At 42.2% G+C, this 21,051-nt stretch overlaps 1 protein-coding gene across 4 annotated transcripts in view; it reads right to left on the bottom strand.

Annotated features, from left to right (window-relative positions):
* Window positions 1-19,990, bottom strand: part of qkia (QKI, KH domain containing, RNA binding a) — an 84,144-nt gene extending 64,154 nt beyond the window's left edge. For all 4 annotated transcript variants that reach the window (XM_085441125.1, XM_085441124.1, XM_085441128.1 and 1 more), the window contains exon 1: window positions 19,574-19,990. In XM_085441125.1, coding sequence (XP_085297251.1) covers window positions 19,574-19,718 — 145 coding nt within the window. In that variant the 5' untranslated portion in view covers window positions 19,719-19,990. The remainder of the gene's footprint in view (window positions 1-19,573) is intronic.
* Between the last annotated feature and the right edge of the window lie 1,061 nt (window positions 19,991-21,051).

The following is a 21,051-nucleotide window of genomic DNA, read 5'->3' as shown; positions in this document are numbered from 1 at the left end:
ATTACCGTTTCACACAGTATCTGCAGAGCTATTAGGACTTCAGTCTAAAATTAGAAAAGGGGATCATCACATTTGATGATGTGGAACTGCTTTATGGGGCTGTCTGTTGGTGGGGGGCAAGCTGGCAGCTCAATGAGCCAGAGGTGTGCCAGTTTTGTGCACTCCATGGGGTCTACCATACAGAGTGAGGCAGGGGAGGGCAGCTCAATACCGAACCATAATGGTTTACTCTTAATAGCTGCCCGCGAGGGGCCAAAGTTCATTACTCCCTGCATGGCGGGACTTCTGATCGGTCGAAACGTATAAGTGCAATCGCACTCACACATTTACACTTCAGGGAGGCACCCCAAGGGGAGTGAGCAAGGTGGAAAGCTGTGGAAACTGTTTACTTTCCTTCACACACTCACACAGATACAATTCCCTTACAGGAAGCACCGGAGAGCACGGTACTTAACAGAAAGCTTAAACTTCTTTCTCATTGCTAATTATTCAGCAGTTTTGAAAAAAAAAAAAAAAAGTTTGGTGCTAATACTCTCCTCAGTTAACCTTTAAAAGTAGCCCAACATGCTAGCTCAGCTAGAAAAAAAAAAGAGAAAAAAAGACAACCTAATGCACACAAATGCAGACTCAGACTGCTTCTAAAATACCAGGCAAAGACTATTTTACTGCTGCTTTTGCCATCTAAAGAGGGAACGATATGTAGCGTTAAATTGGAAGCCAAAGCAAAAGTCATTTAACAGGCTGGCTTTAAGAGAGAAGCCTCATGAGCTGAAAATGGTTTCACAAATTTGAGAGGAAATACTTTGTCCCCAAAAAAGCAGCAGCACAAGGAGAAAGCGCATCTGCTTCCCTTACATAGACCCTACAAACTATGCTTAGTTATGATGGGAACTGTTAAAACTTGTGGGTTAATTAGTATTAACCCAAGCACACAGAAAAACTAGATTGTTCTTCTGCATCCTGCGGGAACTCATTTCTCCACCTGGCAGACAAAAGATTGACTGTGCTGTGCGGTGACACACAAGAACCCTTCTCTTACTTTGCTTGTTGCCCATTTAACTCAACTTTTAATGTTTCAGTCAATGTAGACGCAAACAGGCATTTCATCCGCCAACGCCCCAGGCATTATGCTTACAAATCAGGACTTACATTTGAGACAGACACACACACACACACACACACCTCACAACAATGCAGAGGATGCTATGTAAAGTGAAGCACAGGATGCATTCTTTGAGCTCCACAAGATGTGAGAGCATGAGATAAGGAATGGGAAGAATAACAGGATGAAGAGTCAGGAAGCTTGCTGATGTGGTGTGTGTGTGTGTGTGTGTGTGTGTGTGTGTGTGTGTCTTGGCCCGTTTTGTGTTGACGCTCGCCTTCTGGACGGTGAAAAAAGGAGGTATCCTTTTCCTCTTTCCACAACCTGGAAGGGGCGGGAGGGAGTTCAAGAAAAGTATCATTTCCTGTCAGTGGCCAGATACAACGCTATGCCTCAAAGATGCAACCCAGTGTCTGGCAGAATAACTTTGAGCTTAAAAATACACAACCACTTAGATGGTGAGCTGCCGTTCATTTCATAATATATTTTTGCTGTGTGTGCACACAGCTGCCCCCTTTTGTCACGCAACAATTCAAGGAAAGGTCCAGCTGTCAGAAGAGGAAGTGAGGGGAAGGAAAGGCTCCGACTGTCAATGTGACTGGAGGAGATAACACGCGCTGTGCTTCCTGTCCCCACCCCTGTAACTAAGGAGACCACAGTGCACACAACCAATGGCGAGGATGGAAGGGAGGATTATTTGGATAATTTGTAATACCCCCTACGTCGTCTTTGTGAACCGATCTCTTCCTCAGATGTTTTTCCCCTGACTATACAATTTACCCATGCTTCAACTCTTTCCTACAAACCGATCAGAACCCACAGGAAGCCGACAAAAAGCTGGTTTACCTGAAGGTCGTGCAGTGGAAGATTGGCATATTCAAAGATCATTCCATCACGTAAACGCTGCCAAGTGACGGCACAGAGAGAGTCTCAGACAGATGCACATTTTAACTGTAAACCTTGGGCAAAGCCTAACATCAACTGAGACTTCTGATTTTTGGCAAAGAACAGATGGGAGCAGAAGCTTGCAAGAAGTGCGGCACTGAGAATGTCAAACAGAAACAAAAATGTTTATTTAAAAAGGGGAATTTCACTTCTAAATCACATTGGCACATTTTCCATTTGCCTGTAGTGATTTTTATCTCAAAATACCAGAAGAATATAGACGAAAAAAACTGAGCAGAAGTCTCTATTTTAAGAAATCATAACTCAAAAATACTAAATTCGCCTAGTAAGCGGTTTCATATAGGAACTTAGTGTAGGAACAGTTTTCTTTCATTAAAAGTAAAAATAAAGTCTGTTTCCTAAAATCACAACCTGGTTATTCAAAAAACATTTAAACATTATCTGCACTTTCATGTGGAAATGATTTTATTTGTAGCAAACTGCATCCCACGGCAAAAGTGGTATGCACCGAGCTTATATTACAGAGTCGGCAAAATGGATGCCATTATAGACGATGATGACCCTTCTCAATGCATGTAGGTGTGTGCTTCCCTCTGTGGGGTGAGAGGGTTGGCTGGTGAATTTCTGAGTAACCTGGTCATGATTTCAGAAACCGGATGTCTCCAAATATCCAGTGTTATAGGACCCTTATTGAAATAAGTACAGAAATAGACACATTTTCCTTATAATTTTGAATAAAAGATGGAAGACTAAGTATGTTTTATTCATATCCATTTCCATGGAACAATATGTGTGTGTGGGGGGGGGGGGGGGAGTTAAGGGTCTCTTCAGGTGTCCACAGAGCAAACTCAACCTCAACACTTTCTTAAAGCAAGGCAAGCAAGTCAGCTTTATCTTTTGATCTGGCTCAAAAGATGAAGCCGACATAAAATATTTACAATAAATATTACGAGGAAAATACAAAATAAAATATGATGCAATTAAATTAAAAAGCAGTGCAATAACTCCTGGCTTTATGGATCTTGTCATAACCAGTTACTGGTTCAATAGGTAAGTGCAACCATAACAAATGCAGTCTGCTCTTTCATATAAGCAATACAGACGTTTGAGCACGTATTTTAAACGCCTTTTAATCCACCAAATGAGAACGTTAAGCTTTAAAAATGACAATTAACTTCCCTTACCTCCTCTCTAATGAGTGTCAGACAGTATACAACAAGACAGGAAGACTACGCATGTATTGTGTACCACAAATAACAGAAACCACTGAAACATTTAGTCAATCCATAAGTTAACAAATGATCTGTAAGGCTGGCGCTTTGCCCTGCTCTTTCCTGCACTCCACATTTTTTACTAAACTCAAATTTGTGCCAATGCACATTAGTAGTCACCCTGCTATGACAGCTATATTCACCTGCCATTATAGCAATACAAGCTTTAATGAAGCATTTCAATCTAACGCTGAAATTAAGTAAGGTGCGTGCCTATAGTCTGTGTGCAGAAAAAGCTTGAGAAGGATATGAGTTATACATACAGGAAGACAAACAGGTTACATCACAGATTATATGCATGTTGTGTGTCTGTATGTCAGCTTCTTTTATCCCCAGGCGCTGGGCCTGCTGGGGCTTGTAGCTACCATCTTAAGTTCCAGTCCAACAGCCACTCAGTCGCTGTCCCTGGGTGTGACAACACACAGACATCCCAGCTGCTATTGTGTCTTTGTGCCGGCTCTTCATCAGCTTTGCAGTCTGATGGGCCCTTTTTTTCCTCCAGTATTTAAATCTTACCACTTTAAACGCCTACACTTGTTCGAAACAAATTAGGCATACAAAAACAAATGTGTTAAATATCTGTATAGATATGCATGGTCCTCTGCCAGAACAGGAATTATTCTGGACTAAGTATCCAAGGACGCATTGTGTAAGTGTTAGATAGTCATAACTCGGACTGTTCTTTATAGAGTAGCTGTATGTACTAAACAGGCCTGGCACGATGCAGACACACTTAAAAACTCTCCTGCTATGGGATGTACTTCCAGATTGCTTATCTTGAAGGACACACAACAACAAAAAATAAATTTCAAAAAAGGAAAGGGCTCCCCCTCACCTACCCTCTCTTCTATCTGTAGATCATAAGAAAAACTGCACTTTAGCTATGCATCTGTTTGGTCTGGCTGCCCCACAGATCAGCCATTTGATCTGTTTTGTCTGCCAAGTCATGTACCTTTCAGAGTATTTAAACAGAAGGATTTTAAGATTTTGAAGAGCTACAACAACTAGGTCAGAGTGTCAAAAAGGGAGGAGAGGAATATGAAGAAGAAGAAAAAAAAAGTGGGAAGCGCTGTCGCTGACTCAACTGTCATTAACCAAGCTTCCACAATGTTTAAGCCTTTAAACACTGATCTGCCTCAAAGTGCTTGGGTGTGGGGTGGGGTGGGCTTAACAAATCTGCAAGTGCAATGTACATGTGCACAATTACAGCCAGCGGACGCAGGCATGTTGTTTCCTACCAAACGACGATTGAGCTTGGCAGTGAGTGAGTGGAAAGCTGAGTGCACGCTTGGGTCCTGGGCGCAGACAGTTAGAGCTGGGCTGATGCAAACCGACAGACAATGTTACAGGCCTTTAATGTCACCACTGGTCCTCACATGAAAGAGGCAATGTAGCCCCAAGGCTGGATTTTTGCCCCACATGCGAGTACAGAGGGAGGCTGGAGAAGTGAAAACAAATGGAAGCAGAGAGTGGGAGAAGAAAATAAAATAAAAAATCTGGAGAAACAGGAGATGAGAGGGGAGAACAAAAGGCAGAGGGGAAAAAAACAATGATGGGAAGCTGTAGAGTCAGCCTGATAAAATAAATAGGTGAAAAGACAAAACTAGGAAAAATGAGTCACTCCCTGGGGAGAACAGATACCGATTTTTCCCCAACAATGAAAACGTTGCTTTTGCCGAGCAACACGTTATCAAAATGGAAGGCAACGTAACACAAATAGATGAGACGGATGCATGTACATGTTTGAGGCAGAAAGGAAGAAATGGGAGGGGGAAATAAGGAAAAAAAACTATGTGTATGTGCATTTTAGAGATGCAGACAGAGCAAGATTTCAAATGGTGATGAGGGAGGAGGAGACAGAACCAAGGTCTGGTTCATTCAGAGTGTCAGACGCTCAATAAAAATAAGGTTTCAGGAAGAACTCCCATCACAAACAGCCTAAAGTAGTGTCAGACAAATACTCTCCAGGAAAGCAGAGCAGGGAGCTGAAGAGAGGGGATTAAAGGGGACACAGAGAGAGACAAGTCCATCTCCTAGCAGACTATTCTTCACCTTAAGGTGTCAACAGCAGCTGGCACCTTGGCACCCTGCTCATGGCCACACCTGTCTCTCCTGCTGGGTCTACACACCTTCCATCCCCAGCTGCAATAAATCTTTTCTTCCCTTGGAAGGAAGGCAACTAAAAAGGCAACTAAAAAGAGAAAAAAAAATATTTTTTTTTATTTATTTATATATATATATATATATATATATATATATATATATATATATATATATATATATATATATATACACACCAACACAATGCTGGTAATCAAAAAAAAAAAAATCTCTTAAATCACCATTTTCAATGTCAGCGAGCTTATGCTGGCACCTTCTGTAATAAAATCTATACACACCAGCCGGAGAGAAGCGGCTGTATTCGTACCCAGGATGTACTGACGCAAAGGGGCGGGCAGTACTTCAGCATACTGTCAAACAGTGTTGTTTATTTTTATTTAAACAACACGTTTTTCTCGTCCAGCAACCACAAGTGCCACAAATACAGGAAAAAAGGACTTAAAAGCCTTTTTCAACCACTACTTTGACAGAGAAAGTGCTTATAGATTTGAAGCTCCTTCAATAAACCACATTAATCATTAAACAGTGACCAAATTATATTTTTTGGTTTTATTGTGGCAGTTTTACTGTATGTCACAGTTTATTATTTATTGATACTATTTAATTAATAGGCTCATTCTTCTGACAGGCATGTATGGAATATAAAACATTAATTAAACAGAGATAATAAAATAAAAGCATGTGGCCAAACTAATAAATCTGCTCTTCTAACCTCTAAGATTTGAACACAAAATAAATACTAGAGTCAGGCCATAACAGAGTACCTGTTATGGTTTCTGTTAGATGTAATGGCACTTTTTGTTTGCCACTGTTTTTAAACAATGTCAACATCTGGCTCGTTAGCATTAATGTGTCCACAGCCGAGAGCAGCTTTCAAACAAACTCTGTTTGGACTTATTCTTCCAAACTTTGCAGCACAAAATGATTGTATTGCCAGGAAAAAGCACCTGTTAGCCTCTAGCTGGGTTTCTCCTGGCAAAATGAGCCTTTGGGGTTACGCTCATAAGCACGATTGGTCCGCTTATAGTTAAGGGAACAAGCGTGTTAACTTACTTAGCAGAAGCCTGTATTGTTTCCTGTTATTTCTGGCCATTTGACAAAATAAAATAAAGCATTTTAATCTTATCCAAATTAAACTACACTTAAATCAAAACAGCTGTCTACTTATTCTTTTTTAAATAAATAATAAAAAAAATAAAAATCACAGTTCTGGTGATTTTCCTTTGGTGGAAGGGTGGGTACCAAGTTTGTTTTTCAATGCAGGAAGCGCATTTATTAACCTAGAGTAACATGTTCATTATGCTGGCCTCATCTGGAGCTGTCTGTACCCCGCCTGCAGTGAACTTTAAGCATGGAGGGAGCCTGTCCAGGAATGAGACAAGACGAGTCTCATTTTGAGACTGAAAACCTTACAAAGAGCTGACCCAACTCCTTCCTGTTATATTTTTCATCTTCCATCTGTCTTTATCGCTTCTGAATGTAGCAACAGAGTCTCAGACTGCCACTTGGCTAACTAGCATTATGTAGGTGGTGAAATTTAGCAAATGTGCAGTTTTTGGTGGTACAAATAGTTTGTGTTACAAATTACAGAACTCATAGTTCAGTAGAATTGGTTACATAATATCAATTGCCTTATACATACAAATTGACATTAATAGACTATAAACTCTTTGATCTGCCATGGTGGTCTTTTTTTCTGCTCACCTATATAATGTATGATATTGTGTCAGGAATACCACCAGCAGTATGCAGCAGCTTTATAAAGTGGTACATCCAGGTCACATTATTAACCAAGTGGTAAATACAGAGTGTAAAAAATTAACTGCAATCCTCTGGGCTTTTTTGACAGATAGCACTTGTGTGCATGCTGCTATGTGAACCGGTAGGAATTACCCAGTGTGTGAGTCTGGCCCATTAGAGCACAAAAAGCCATTGTGCATCATTTGCTGAGAGGAGGAATGGGGAGACAGAGGGGTGGCGTGTGGAGCTGAGGGAGGGGTCAGTGACCTTCTTCATAACCAACCAGATGACCTCATTCACAGCACATAGGAATCCTCTGTCTCCCCCCACTGTTCTTTATCACACTCACCATCCTCCCATTGCTCTCGGAAGCCTAACTCGCCTTTTTTGCTTTCAGCGAACACAATAAATTAACTGAGTGGGGACAAGCTCATGCCCTAACCCTTTCATATAGACGACACATTCTTTCCTGCCAGTTATCCATGTTTTTTATGCCAGTCTTTCCCATGTTGCACAAAGTGTGACAGGGACTCTTTGTTTCGCCAATTAAAGCCTAATCATATGAAAACACCTATTGTTTCTGCTGTGTAATCTCCTCCCAACCCATGCACTGATAAGGATAGGCAGACTTAAGCCTCGCTACAAACAGACAAGCAGCAACAAACACTAAACGAACACAACAGGCTCAAAACTGGTTCACTTTCTGTCACAGAACTTAGTTCATGAGCTGCTCCTGTCACCGTGGGCTGCATGTGCTGCACATGGGCATAAATTATGCTAAGCAAACCATGTTTTGTATTACAGCAGAAGACTGCAGGGCAGACAGCCACTGTAAAATACAACTGTGCAACACATGTAATTGGAGTTGGGCCAGACAGTTACTATGTGTGACTGTGTCACTGAGTCAGAGTAAACCCTGTTCAATCAACTGAACCACTGCTGTACAGGTTGAAGGAACAATGACATAAAAATCTACAGAGGACAAAAAAAAAGACTGCTGTTTGTAAAAGAAATGTGTGCACCTCTATCCAAGACAACATAACTCCATCACTACAAACACGAATGAGAACACCAACAACAAGGACAGTACAGGGACTGCTACCTGCAATTAGTGTGACCAGGTGTCCCACTTAATGTATGGCTGCACAGCATTTTTATCCCTCGTCTCCCCGACCCACATATTGAGACAACATACCACACTTGGATTGGTTCAAGCTAACAAAATTCAACACGCGAGTCTCACAAGAAACATGGCTGCCAAAGACATGAGCCGTTTATGGATGAATAAATAGAAAAACTCAGAGATAATTAGCAGAAAGAACAGAAGCTGAAGTAACACTTTTAAACCACTGTAACACTGTGATGACATTAAAACTGTAAGACTATCACTCAGGGGCATTAAAGCAATTTTTAGCTTTTATTTATCCTCGTAGGAAGTTGTAAAATGTGCATTTAAATACAATAAACAACATCTGTTTATGCGCCTGATCCCAAATCTCTAACCTGTCTAAAAATTAAGACCATCTCATGCCACATAAAAATCTTTTCCCCACCACATGTTACAGGTCTGCTACTGGTAACGTGCTGTTTTATTAGATAAGAGGGACAAATGTTGCCTGGTATTAGTAATAGAAACACTTTAAACTTGAATATCTGCTAAAAAAAATGATGCTCCTTTACCAGCATCTTAGCTTGTAAACTAAGAGAGTTCATATGCCTATGTCATCTACGCCAGCGGTCCCCCAACCCCCGGGCCTCGGACCGGTACTGGTCCGTGAGTCGTTTGGTACCGGGCCGCGAGAGTTGAGGCTCAGGTGTGAAATGTATGGTTTTCAGGGTTTTTAGCGTTATTTTGTTATCGTTTTTATCGTTAACTCTGTTTTCCTGGGTCTTTTCATGTGTGTTATGAATAAATCTTCTTTTTTTTCGGTACCGGTACTAATTTTATTTTGTTGTATTTATCCGCAACACCTTAAAGGCCGGTCCCTGAAAATATTGTCGGGCATAAACCGGTCCGTGGCGCAAAAAAGGTTGGGGACTGCTGATCTACGCCTAAAATAAATACATAAAAAAAGCCTTCCTGCATGATTTGATAGAGGACATCCTCCTTCACTCTGCTGACATGTGTGACAAAACCAGTTTCACAGTCTTTGAAACTATCTTTATAACTGGTAAAAGTTAAATATGTCAAAGGCCTCTCTTGATTAAAAACGAAAGTAATTTAGTACTCATATAACACAATATCGAAGCTTTTACCCAGTATATAAGCATTTAAGAGAAGTCTGCATGCATGTGAAATCCTTAACATTAGGGCTGCACGATTAATCGTTAGAAAACCGCGATCTCGATTCATACTTATGTGCGATCTCATTTCCAAATGACAACGATTTAAAAAAAAAAAAGAAAAAGAAAAAAAGACGACGATTGTACCGCATTTTGATCCGGGACGTACTCTGCATGAAAACAAGCGCTCACTCTTCCTGCTCAACAAATGACAAGGGCGGAGCCTTATACCACGTGATACAGAAGCTGTGCCATGTGATGCTAAAATTAGCAGGGAAAAAACAACGGAGAGCACATCAGGGATGACGAGAAAGTGACAGGAGAAAATCCGTCCCAGTCAACCACCCAAACATCAATAACGGGAACCTTATACAGCGCTTCCCTATACCTGTCGAACTCCCGCAGGCACAAAGAAATTACGGAGGCTATCACTTATCACCTGACCAAAGATATGGCTCCCATCGACACTGTGCAAAACGAGGGATTTAGGAAAATGATCAACACCCTAGACAAACGCTACACAGTGCCGTCCTGCAACTATTTTTCTATTGTTGCACTACCTGCTCTATACATGCAGTGTCGAGCAACGGTGGAGACGGAATTTCAAGCAGTACAACATTTTGCGGCAACAACAAAACGTGAGAAATTTGTTGTTTTTATGTTTATTTATTGTTTTTATGTTCAGTCTCAACTGTTAGGAAGTTGATGTGCAGTTAATAAGTGCAATAAATATTTATACTGGAAAAGAAAATCGTGAGAGAATCGTGATCTCAATTCTAAGCCAAAAAAATCGTGATTCTCATTTTATGCAAAATCGTGCAGCCCTACTTAACATTGAGGAGATTTCTACAAGATGAACTCAACTTTTTTGTGGGGGTTTGGGACTTCAAACAACATCCTGAAAATATTTATTATATTTACAATTGTTTGGAACAATGCTGACATTATTTCTGGCACCGGTTTGTTTTTTTTTCTCAGAACTGTCAATTCTGTTCAAAGCAGGACCAGAGAAATCTAAAGGGACAACAACATCTAAAGAACAATGCAGCAAGCGTCTTTACAAGAGATCGACTGCATTCAAGATGAAAAGCCGACTGCCCTGGGTAAAAATACAAACAAAACACGACTCGCAAAATTCTGCATCATTGTGTAATTAGAGCTCCCAAACCAGAAAAAGTCTGTGAAGGACACATCAAACGACATCTCAATCTCTGCCTTATCAAACTGGACGCCAGAAAGCTTGTTTAGAAATGTCTTTAAGACAATGACACGTTTGAAATTAAAATATAAGAAACAGGTGAAAAATACAAAAACCATAATAACTCATAATAACAATATATAAAAACTGCAGCTTTAAGGCAGCAGTGCAGATGCCAGATTAAAAGTTGGCATTGAAGCAAATGGCGCAGTATACAGGCTAAAGGCATCATTTTGCAAAATTATGCAATTTACAGTGAAATTTTTACAGCACGTTGCACAATGACACAACTAACAAGCAACAGTACTGTGAATAGTAGAGTATGGCTTTTGAAATGCAAGGACGGAAAACGTGTTGAAAGCACGGTGGCAAAATGCTCAGTAGTGATCTCACTGCCTCCTCCTACTTCACTTTCTTTGGCCCCTACAGGAGGTTATGGCAGCACTGCCTGCTCTTGCCAAGCTTCACAGAAACAACAAGGGCTGCTGAGGAACAGTTAAATTATTCATCTCAGATTCATCAGCCTGCGACTAGTTAGAAACCCCTGCAAAGGCTGAAAACCACAGGCAGACTGATTTAACGCTGGGTGTTATGAATAGGAAAGGGCCAGAGGACGCTTTGGGCAAACGGGGGTTATATGAGAGTATAGAAATGTTACAAAGCTAAAAAAAAAAAAAAAAAAAAAAAGGGGGGGGGGGGGGGGGGGTAAGAAAGAACGTTTCTGCACTTTGATATTTCCACAGGAGTTGAATCAAGTTTCCTGTTGCTGGCTGTTAGGGAAAAAAAATTTCACAGAGTCAAAGACAAAATTATTCATCGAGCATTTCCAGGCATTTAAAGCAAAGGAGTAATTCCTACGTGTCACGGTGGCATTCGCATTAAGCCGAGCTAAAACACTCTATGAGAGCAAGTGTGGGGAAAACAAACACCAGGCTGGAGGTTAAGTGTTCTGACTGTGCTCCGGTGAAATTCCTGAGCTGGCTGCCAACGTTCGCTTTGCCATTCCTCCTCTGAAAGGAGAAAGAAAATGAATGCAGATCGGTGGGCGAGTGAGACGGGAACAGAGTGAGCATTCAGCTCTTCTTTTTTTTCCCCCTCATCTCCTTTTATGATAAAAATAGGGGACGAAAACAGGATATGGTGCTGGTCAATTATAACCAGTGTATGTGTTGGGACAGTTCAGACTTTAAAAACAGAGTGGAAAGGGGAAAAAGAGAGAAAATGAGGTGGACTTCTGTGAGTGAGGCCAGTGGGAGAGCTGTTTGAGGCATGCAAAGAATGTAGCAGGGTGGGGCCCATACTTCTGTAACTGAGAAATATAGCGCAAGTTGCGTATTTATATAAATGTGCAACGGAGGAACCAGATAAGAGGTGATTCATTGTGTAATCTAAAATAAGTAATAAAAATAAAATAAACAGACAGGCTCACCTCTGTGGGTCTGGAAACAAAAACAAAACAAAAACAGAGCTTGTCACCACAGCAAGAAAACAGCTCCCCCTCCCTCCCCGTGCCTGTCTGAAGGAAAACAAACCACTGAGTCCCCCTCTTTATAGCACTTTCCTGTCTGAAGCAGGCATGACTTCCTGGATATGTTATTCCATCAGACACAAAAATTTAAGACAGATTGTAAAAGCTGACAAAACTTGGGTCAAATGCAATGGTGGAGCTCTAGTTTTAGAGACGGGAACAAGTAACCCAATTTACTGAACAAGTCTGTGTCAGGAAGCTGTTGTAAGATTACGACATCCCTCAGTTCATCTTCCGCTTTAATCCTGCTTGTCATCATCTAATGAAACACAGAAACAAGTATGACTCCCACTTTAACAAGAACCACGATTTTCCAGGAAGATTTCCGGTCCATCTGGTTACCTTACTCTCTTATTGCTCATTCTGATGCAATGGCTCTGCTTTTAGGGAAAAATAAAGAGAGATAAAACTGCCTGCAGCCATGTGTGGCCTAACAGCCAGCAGCATCATAAGGAAAGACACTTAGTCTTGGCGACACAAGCCTGATAGTCAGCCAGGCAGTTGGGGCAGGGCACGAAGACAGGAGGCCAGGCAGAGAAATCGCTGATAAGGAGTCCCCAGCACTCACGGGATTGAGTCCTGAGATAAGACCCTGGAACTGTCAGTGGATGACTTTATCATACAGCATCCACAGGGTGGGAGTGGTTTTCTCGGGGCGAGAGCAGCACCAGGGGAGCAAGATGGCTCCAGGGCCAGAAGCTGCGGTGGGGTAGGCAGAGGTACAACAGAAGAAAGTGTCAAGCAAATGCTGTGACTCTGTTTCCTTCTACAAACCCTCCACATCACCCTGTCAGACTTGTGCCACCACCTAATTTATTACCAGGGAGGAGAGACCGCGTAAAGGAACCACATTAGGGCCAGAGTAAGGCCCACTAGTGTGTCTACCTGATGTGCATGCACAATCGTATATATGCAACTGTTTGTGGTACATCAGGTATGATTCTCTACTGGATTATATACAGAGTTTCTCCTGTCTCAAAATCGGACTTTAGGGGGAAGGGGTGGATGAAAACACATGTACAGCAAGCACAACTGGGCCAAATGTAGTTAAGGGAATGAGTCTGTGTTACTATACTAAACAAAGATCTGTTTATTTCCCTGATATTTCTGGTAAAAATGCTGTTTAAAGAGAGAGGACAGATGGCTTGAAAGAGGAGTGAAAGAAGCCATCTATGTCCACTGTGAGCAACCATCTTTGAACAGAGGCGGGGGTTTACGACACCAACTCTCTGCCATCTATAATCCAGTTTTGAGATCCCTTCCCAGACGCCTTAACGCCCACTCACATCCTGGGCCATCTGACCTCAGGAATTCGCATGATAAGGTGGGGCCAGGTTTCACAATGAACACACCCAAAACTCTGGCTGATTGGGACCCACACCCAGTTTCACACCTAGGCTCAGGCGATTAGAGGATCATCAGGGGGTCCTTTTGTCCCTCTGTGGGGGGATACTCCCACTAGGTTTATATCTGGGACTCTCCACCATTTGACCTTAGAACGGAAGAAGCTTCTCGGATGAGAGGTGAAACGTCTTCAAGCAACTTAAAGAAGTCCAGACGCTTTTCTTTGCAAGCTCCTTTGACTGCTGTTTAAAGAGTTTTTTCCTTGGTAGAAAGTGTTTTAAAAAACAAAAACAATATTCATATGCTGAAAAAACCCACATATAACAGCAAGAGCACGTTTTCAAAGTCACGGGACGTATGCTGGAAGGTGAACCAAGTTTAGTGCTGATCTCAGCACATGAGAACTGGAGGAACACTGGTTCAATGAAACGCTGTAGTGGTACACTCCTAGCATTTCTAGATTATCGGTAGATATGAGAAGTTAAAACAAAGAAGTTAAAAGGTTAAACATTGCTGCCCTCATTAGCTGGTATCTGAAATAGAGCTTGCTTGAGATTATTTCATGTTTTGTTAACATACGACACAAGGGAACTAGTGGAACTATCATGTTACGACACTGCCTGTTGCTAGCCGTAGCTGCGGCCCCAATGGACGCTGGCGCTTCTTTCTCGCCCTCTCTCTCTGACAGAAACCATTGTGGTCCTGTTGTTGTACCTGTAGAAAAATGACTAGATGTATGACAACTGCAGTAAACTAGTATTTAACTACGCAAAAGTAGCAATATAGCTACTGTACAGGTGTCTGGGTGCAAGCTTGGAAGAAAGAAAAACTGCAGCTGCTAATGCTTGCCGCTCTTATCTAATAATGTGTGCATGCAATGCGATGCATGGATCAAAGAGCCACAGAATTCAGCAACATTTAAAACACAATTTTATTCTATAAGAATATAATTAAATGTTTTAGAGAACTGTTAAATACTTTTAGACTAGCTGAGCATCTGGAGCTGGGACAACCAGGAACATCCCTGCTATAGACACCGAGAAAGGCAAAGTAATGATCAGTTTACCGTAGTTCTTTATTGTTAGATAACATATGCAGAAAAAACCCTTCAGAGTAATTTACCTGCCGACAGCTATATAAGAGGCACTGTGTGGGTCATATGCAGAATAACCAATAATCGTAATATACTTATTGAGCAATCAAAATAGTTATTGGATTCCGCTCTAGGGGATTTAACAGGTTTCTGCTTGCAACAACAGCCTTGGCCTAACACCCCCCAACTTTATCTGTGTTCCCTTACAGCTCTGAGCACTATCTCACTTTGTGAGCTGTGCTCAATCTTGTTAGCTGCTAAATTGATTGCATGTCAGAGGTTACTGCAGGTCCAGCCCTGTGCCGAGGAACGCCAAGGGTCAAGCTACAGTGGGAGGGCAGTGCAGCAATGGCAGACACAGGAATACAGGGGGAGGAGAGGGGGGACTGCTATACACGAAAGACTGACAGAAATGTGGGACGTCAGGTAGAGAACAGAATTCAGACTTCCAGCAGTCACCCATTTATCACAATCTGTTCACTAAAACAGCTGTTCCCTGAAGACCAATTCCCCACAAACGCACCACAGTGGACAGCAGACTGTTTGTCCTCCAGAATGCTGACAGCTCTCACAGGAATGTCCTGTTAAAACGTGACACACAGAAATAAACAAGCAGACACTAAAACTGTATGCAAAGGGAAATGATGTAGCTAGGAACAAGTGGCACATTGCACCACGTGGCTTCACCGCACAATTGCACATTTAATCTATTATAGCAACAATCCACAAAAATAGGCACATTGCTAAGGCTGGGTATTGTGGCCCAAAATGCTGATTTTCCATTTTGGAGGCTAATGGATGATTTACTACGTCAATGTATTAGTTTACTCGCCACTCAAGACAAATCGTGACTCAAAAACAGCTTATTAAAATAAAACTGAAGGCCTGCACAAAACAAACAAAGAAAACAGCACCACTAGCAACTGCTAATGTTTACATATTGCAATTATAAAGAAAAACACTAAGAGCAGCTGGGCAACAATAACAAAATAGCGAGAGGGAGTACAATGTTATTCCCACCAAGCTAATGCTTGTGTAATTTCTCTTTGCTGGTGCCCGGTCTTGTTACACAAAATGAAAGTAAGACCACTAATGTTAGCCATTTTTAAACTGTGGTTTTTGGAATTGAAACAGAAGCTAACATGTGAATCGCATTGCTCCCATTTTACAACATGCCTTTGTCTAAAGTCCTGAGCAGCTCTGCTGTGCAGCTGCTGTTAGTTTTCAAAAACTTTACATGTCTTTGCAAAACTGACCAATTTTTATATCTGTGGAGTAATCTGACTACATTTCTTCATCTTCATTTCATCATAACAGGAGCTCAGAATAAATATATTGCTGAGAAATCTGACTATTTTGCCCACCCACAGACACTCATCAAACTTCATGGCAACAACTAATAAAAATCTTGCCTTCAACATTTCCCGTACTTCACTACTAGGACTGCATTTCTAGATGTTATACAGTCTGTCTCCTTCTACCAAGAGAAAATATAGCAATTTGAAGCAGCTTGTTGGCAGGCAGATCGTAAATAGAAATAAAAAAAACTCCACAGCAGGTGTCACCTCAGGGAGATGAACAACTGCAACGGAAGGGGATTTCAAAAAGGGGGGCACGTCAATCGGCCAGAGTGACCTTGAGGGACAACATGCATGCTGGGAAAGTAACGGGGTCGTCCGTGCACGCAGGCTTGCTAAAACAGGGCGGGAGCGGTGTTCGCACAGGAGGGTGGTGTCGGCTTTCTTGCGCACATGGAAACAGCTGTGTAGACATGCACAAAATGCTGGGCGGGAGGGTGAGGTGGGGGAGATGAGCAGCTGTCGGAAGGGTGCACTGAGAGATGGGAGGAATTGGGAGAGTTTAAAATATTCAACTGCAACTGGTTATATTTTTGCTCTCATTAGCAGCACTTAAATCTGACAAAGGAAGGCGTTTAAGCCGTTCAGTCACATTTAAGCCCACAAAACAGACTCAGAAAGCAAAGCCCATCCTCTGAGAATTAGTTTTAAACAATACACAAAAAACGTCCAACACTAATGTAAAGCTTTATCAACAAATTAGCACAGTCATTAACTTTTTGTTGTTTGGCACAGTATACTTGCCTTCATGGGACACCTTCAATGTGCAAGAAATGGCTGAGATATCGAAGGCACGTAGCATACTCCGTGGGGAAAACAGCGTAACTTGTTAGGTCAAATACAAGTCAGACCTCAGTCTATCCAGTCTGACTAGAAAGGAAAGAGAGATGCTATCTTTACTACTCAAATGTCAACTACCAACCGCCATTAAAAACTTTTTTTTTTTTTTTAAATCACAACTCTACACTACTTTTCTGAACTTCGGGAGGAGCAGACATCCAACATCACATGAAACGCAACATAAACAAGCCTGATTCTACTAGATGTGGTGGGGCCTGCTTACAATATATACAAGGGGACGAGGGGACCGAGAGGAGGTCTGCTCCAAATACCACATCAGAGTTTTGGCCCCCTCCACAGGGAGATGAAACCAAACAACAGAAGAAGCCAGACAGTCAGTCAGACAGGCCTTCACTACCATCATCTGATACACACATGCAACTTTTAGCAGCAGGGTAAAGTTTGGGCTGGTGCCGTGGAAACCCTCAAAAACATCAGATGTGCCGTTTTAGAGGAGCGAGACTGGGAAGTTACAAGTGATTTCTTAAACACCAGAGGACTGGATGGTTTTGCAAGTTTTTTAACAACGGGCGCTGCAACGAAGCATCAGACCAGAGCACCGAGTCGCTTGCAGAAAGCAAATGCAATTTTTATCCAACTCCTCCTTGACTTAAGAGTCCGTTTAATGAACACAACTGGGAACCTTTATCAGCTCAGCCTTTTTAGTATTCCTGAGATGCAAACAGATACATTTTAGTTGGCCCCATGTATAAAAAGTCAATAGACAGAAATGCATTATTTGCATGGAGTTCTTTCTTTTTGAGGGGTTAACTCAAAAGTTTACCAAAAGCAGCAGGGCTGAGCTGTTAACAGTGTGGATGAGAGGGAAAAAAAAAAATAGGAGAATACATCTGCTTCCTAACTCTCCCTCAAATGAAAACACCAACACACCCAGCAGTCCCACATGACTACAATAAAAGTGCAAGATATTTCATCAGTTTTGTGAAGTATTTATGGGGTGTGGAGACGATCAAATTGGAGGCCGAAATCATTAAAAACAAAAAAATACGTGTGCATTGGAGAGCTGCAGATTTTCTGAGAACATCATGCATAAGATACTTTAGCAAGCATCAAACTAAATAAAAAAGATGAAGAAGTGCAATTTTCTACTAATAAAAAAGCACTATAAAAATGTCCTATAGGCAAATGAGAAGACTTCACTATTTACTGCACCAAAGCAGCACCCAGGCTTAAACTTAAAGTCAATGTACATCCGTTTAGCGTTATGCAAGCTTTAGTTTCATAGTGGCAATAAGTAAACAGCTCCGCATTTGTCTTGTTTATCGCCCATCAAGACGGCCAGAAAATCTTTGCAGACCGGTTTAGCAACTACATACTACAGAGCCTACTCATCCAGACATGTTACCGAAACTCATAGGCATGCGCTACTTTCAGGTCCTCTTTCCTCTTAAGAAATAGCCCGTTCATGCTGTAGCTTACGGGGTAGTCTTATTTTTAAATTCATCGTGATGTCCGATCCAAAGCTACACACAAAATGCATGGGGACAGTCTGCCAGGGGGCTGTGGCGCTCTCTAGTGTCCCCAGCTCAGTTACATAAACCACAGGTCCAACCTTCCGCTTAGACCAGCTTATGATAATGATACTATCAACATAAACGGCAAACAATCCTGGGTTATCAAAGCCACAGGGGGTGCCAAAATCAGTGACAGGGCGCAGGAAACAAATTCTGGCTGCCAAATCCAGCCTGGACGGCGCCGCTGACAAAAAAAAAAGGGCGACGCAGTTTTGGTAGGGCAAGCTTGACTGGTTAAAAAAAAAAAAAAAAAAAAAGAGGGGAAAAAAGAAAACACGACGGCAGCTGCAGCAGGGGAAGGAAATACAGACAAGCCCCCCTTCTAGGTTTTAAGGCAAATGTTGTAGTAGCCAAAAGAAGAGGGAGAAAGACAGCGGTGCCGCGTTTAATGAAAAAGTTAGACGGCTGAAATAATCTTCCGAGTACCGCCCCCCCCCCCCCTCCTCGCAGCAACTCAGTGGCCATTGTTTGGGCAACAAGCAGAGACATTCCGCCGTGCTGTTAGACTCGGCCGCTGGGCAACAACTAACACGACCCTCGGAGTAAGGCAAAAGGAGAGGAACACGAGCAAACCCAAACACCCCCCAACGTGTGTTTATAGCAGTGTTAAGCACAGCAATTGCAGTCTGTTTATTACATACGTGGCCAAGTTAACGCCACTGCCTGGTTCTTGAAGAGTTCAGCAGACACCCAGACAGGCTAGCTGAAAATGTTGCTAACCCGAGCGGCTAAACTGCTGTGTGGAACATGTGGAACCAGGGCCCCAGAGATTCTTTTTTTTTTTTTTAAACTGAGAACAACATTTGTATAACCTGAAATAAAGATATTTTTATATCTTTATTTATTTTTATAAACTTGCCTGTTAACACGTCTGACAACATGACAGTGATATGCGATTTTTATTTCTTAGGCAAGTAAGAGAAAGTTTTCATCTCGTCGTCACAAAGTCAAGAGAGCAGCAGAAAACTCCGGTGGACTCGGAGCTCAGGGAGAAACAAACTCGCTCCGGTAGGATACTAGTGCGTTTCTTGGGTTGTATTGTGGGGCAATTCTCACTGGAAGTTGGTACTACTACGCCTGCCACCGCCTGGAATATCGGGGTGCCCTCTGCTAGTGTATCCCCGGGTTTCGCTAACGATTTGCGGCAGGGATGCCCAGCGAAGCCGTGCCGACACCGGACTGCACCGTGGTCATGCTTTAACCCACTCCCCCACCTCTCCAACGAGGAGGGTGTCTCTCCAGAAGGCCACTTACCTTCATCCAGAAGCCTCTCTAGGTGTGTGAAGATGCCGCAGAGATTTGGCAAACTGGTCATGAGCTTCTTCTCGTTCAATAATTGCATTAAATAGTCGGGACTCGGCCTCGGTCGCTCCTTCACTTCGACCTCTCCGACCATCATATTTGCGGCGAGAGCGGAGAACAAACCACCGCGAAGCACAGAATCCTCTTTTAAGGAAAAGAGAAAAAAAACGAAAAAAGAAAAAAAAAACTTGCGGCTCCTCGTTTCCCTCCTCCTGATAATCAGAAGACTCTGTGAGACCCCCCTAAAATCAGGTTTGGTTTGTTCTTGTTGTTTGAGTGGAGAGGGGGGACAAAAAAAAGAAACCGTTATCTCCCTTCCACAGACTCGTGCGCTGTACTCTCCTCTACGCCGTGTGCGCTCGGGGACGTTCGATTCCACCACTGTAGGCGCGAGAGCCTGTTCCACCGGAAAGGGTCCGCCCTCCTTAACGCTCATTGGACATCTTGCTTTACAGAGTAACCAATCATTCCTCAGATCCGAGCTACAGGGGCGGAGTCGAGTCGTTAGCGGAATGACGGACGGGTATTGTAGCCAATGAGACGCAGTGCGCAGGAATGCACATAATGCTTCTAATATGTTGTCAACAGAATAGAACACATTTACCTCCTCCTTCCCCCAAACTAACAGCAACATTTTCCAGATTTAATCTTAGTCTCTCATTCTTTGTTCCTTAATAGCCTGACACTGCCATAAGTAAGTTCATAACTGTCATACCACACCATTCATGTGTGTCAAAGGTTCATGCAGTGGAATGGCTTCATTTTAAGCCCAAAGAACAAACATCAGACACAGCGATAATTTCACCTAAGATATTGTTTACAATCAGATTTTTGTGTATGCATGGATATGTAGTATCCTGATGGAAATAAGAATACAGGTGTCTATACAACCTATAGTGCACACTGCTCCCTACACACTGCTCCCCGGGCGCCTGCTTAGTGGGCTGCCCACTGCTTCACTGAGTGAATGGGTCAAATGCAGAGAAAAAACAAGTAATTTCCCCATGGGGATCAATAAAGTATCCATTATTATTATTATTATTATTATAGTGGCTGAGGCTTGGAGGGAAGCTATTAGAAGCCTGGATACCATTATAATTCCTACAAAGGGATATCAATAACATATTTTTTCATCTTCCAAATAAGATATGTCATTATTAGGAGAGCCATACAACCTCCAGTAAAGAAATGCTTTCATAATTAAATTTTTACCCCCTAGCAACATAAGTTGTAAGCATAGAACAACAGAATGACTGTCTCCAGAGTCTTTAGATGTGGAGCACTTTCAGCCATTAAGTTGCTCAGCTGTTCTCATCGCTGTGGTTGCATTAACTTTTTCATTGGCGAAAGAACAAAGAAATCCTTTATATTGCACAAGGACATACATGTTGTGTCAAAACTTCAGCCCCGCTTGTCATTCAGACTGTATG

This window comes from Copadichromis virginalis, linkage group LG19, assembly GCF_057382275.1.
Source record: "Copadichromis virginalis isolate Kocher_CV1m ecotype Utaka linkage group LG19, C_Virginalis_male_GT1.1, whole genome shotgun sequence".
NCBI classification, from domain to species: domain Eukaryota; kingdom Metazoa; phylum Chordata; class Actinopteri; order Cichliformes; family Cichlidae; genus Copadichromis; species Copadichromis virginalis.
This window is presented reverse-complemented; position numbering and strand designations above follow the sequence as displayed.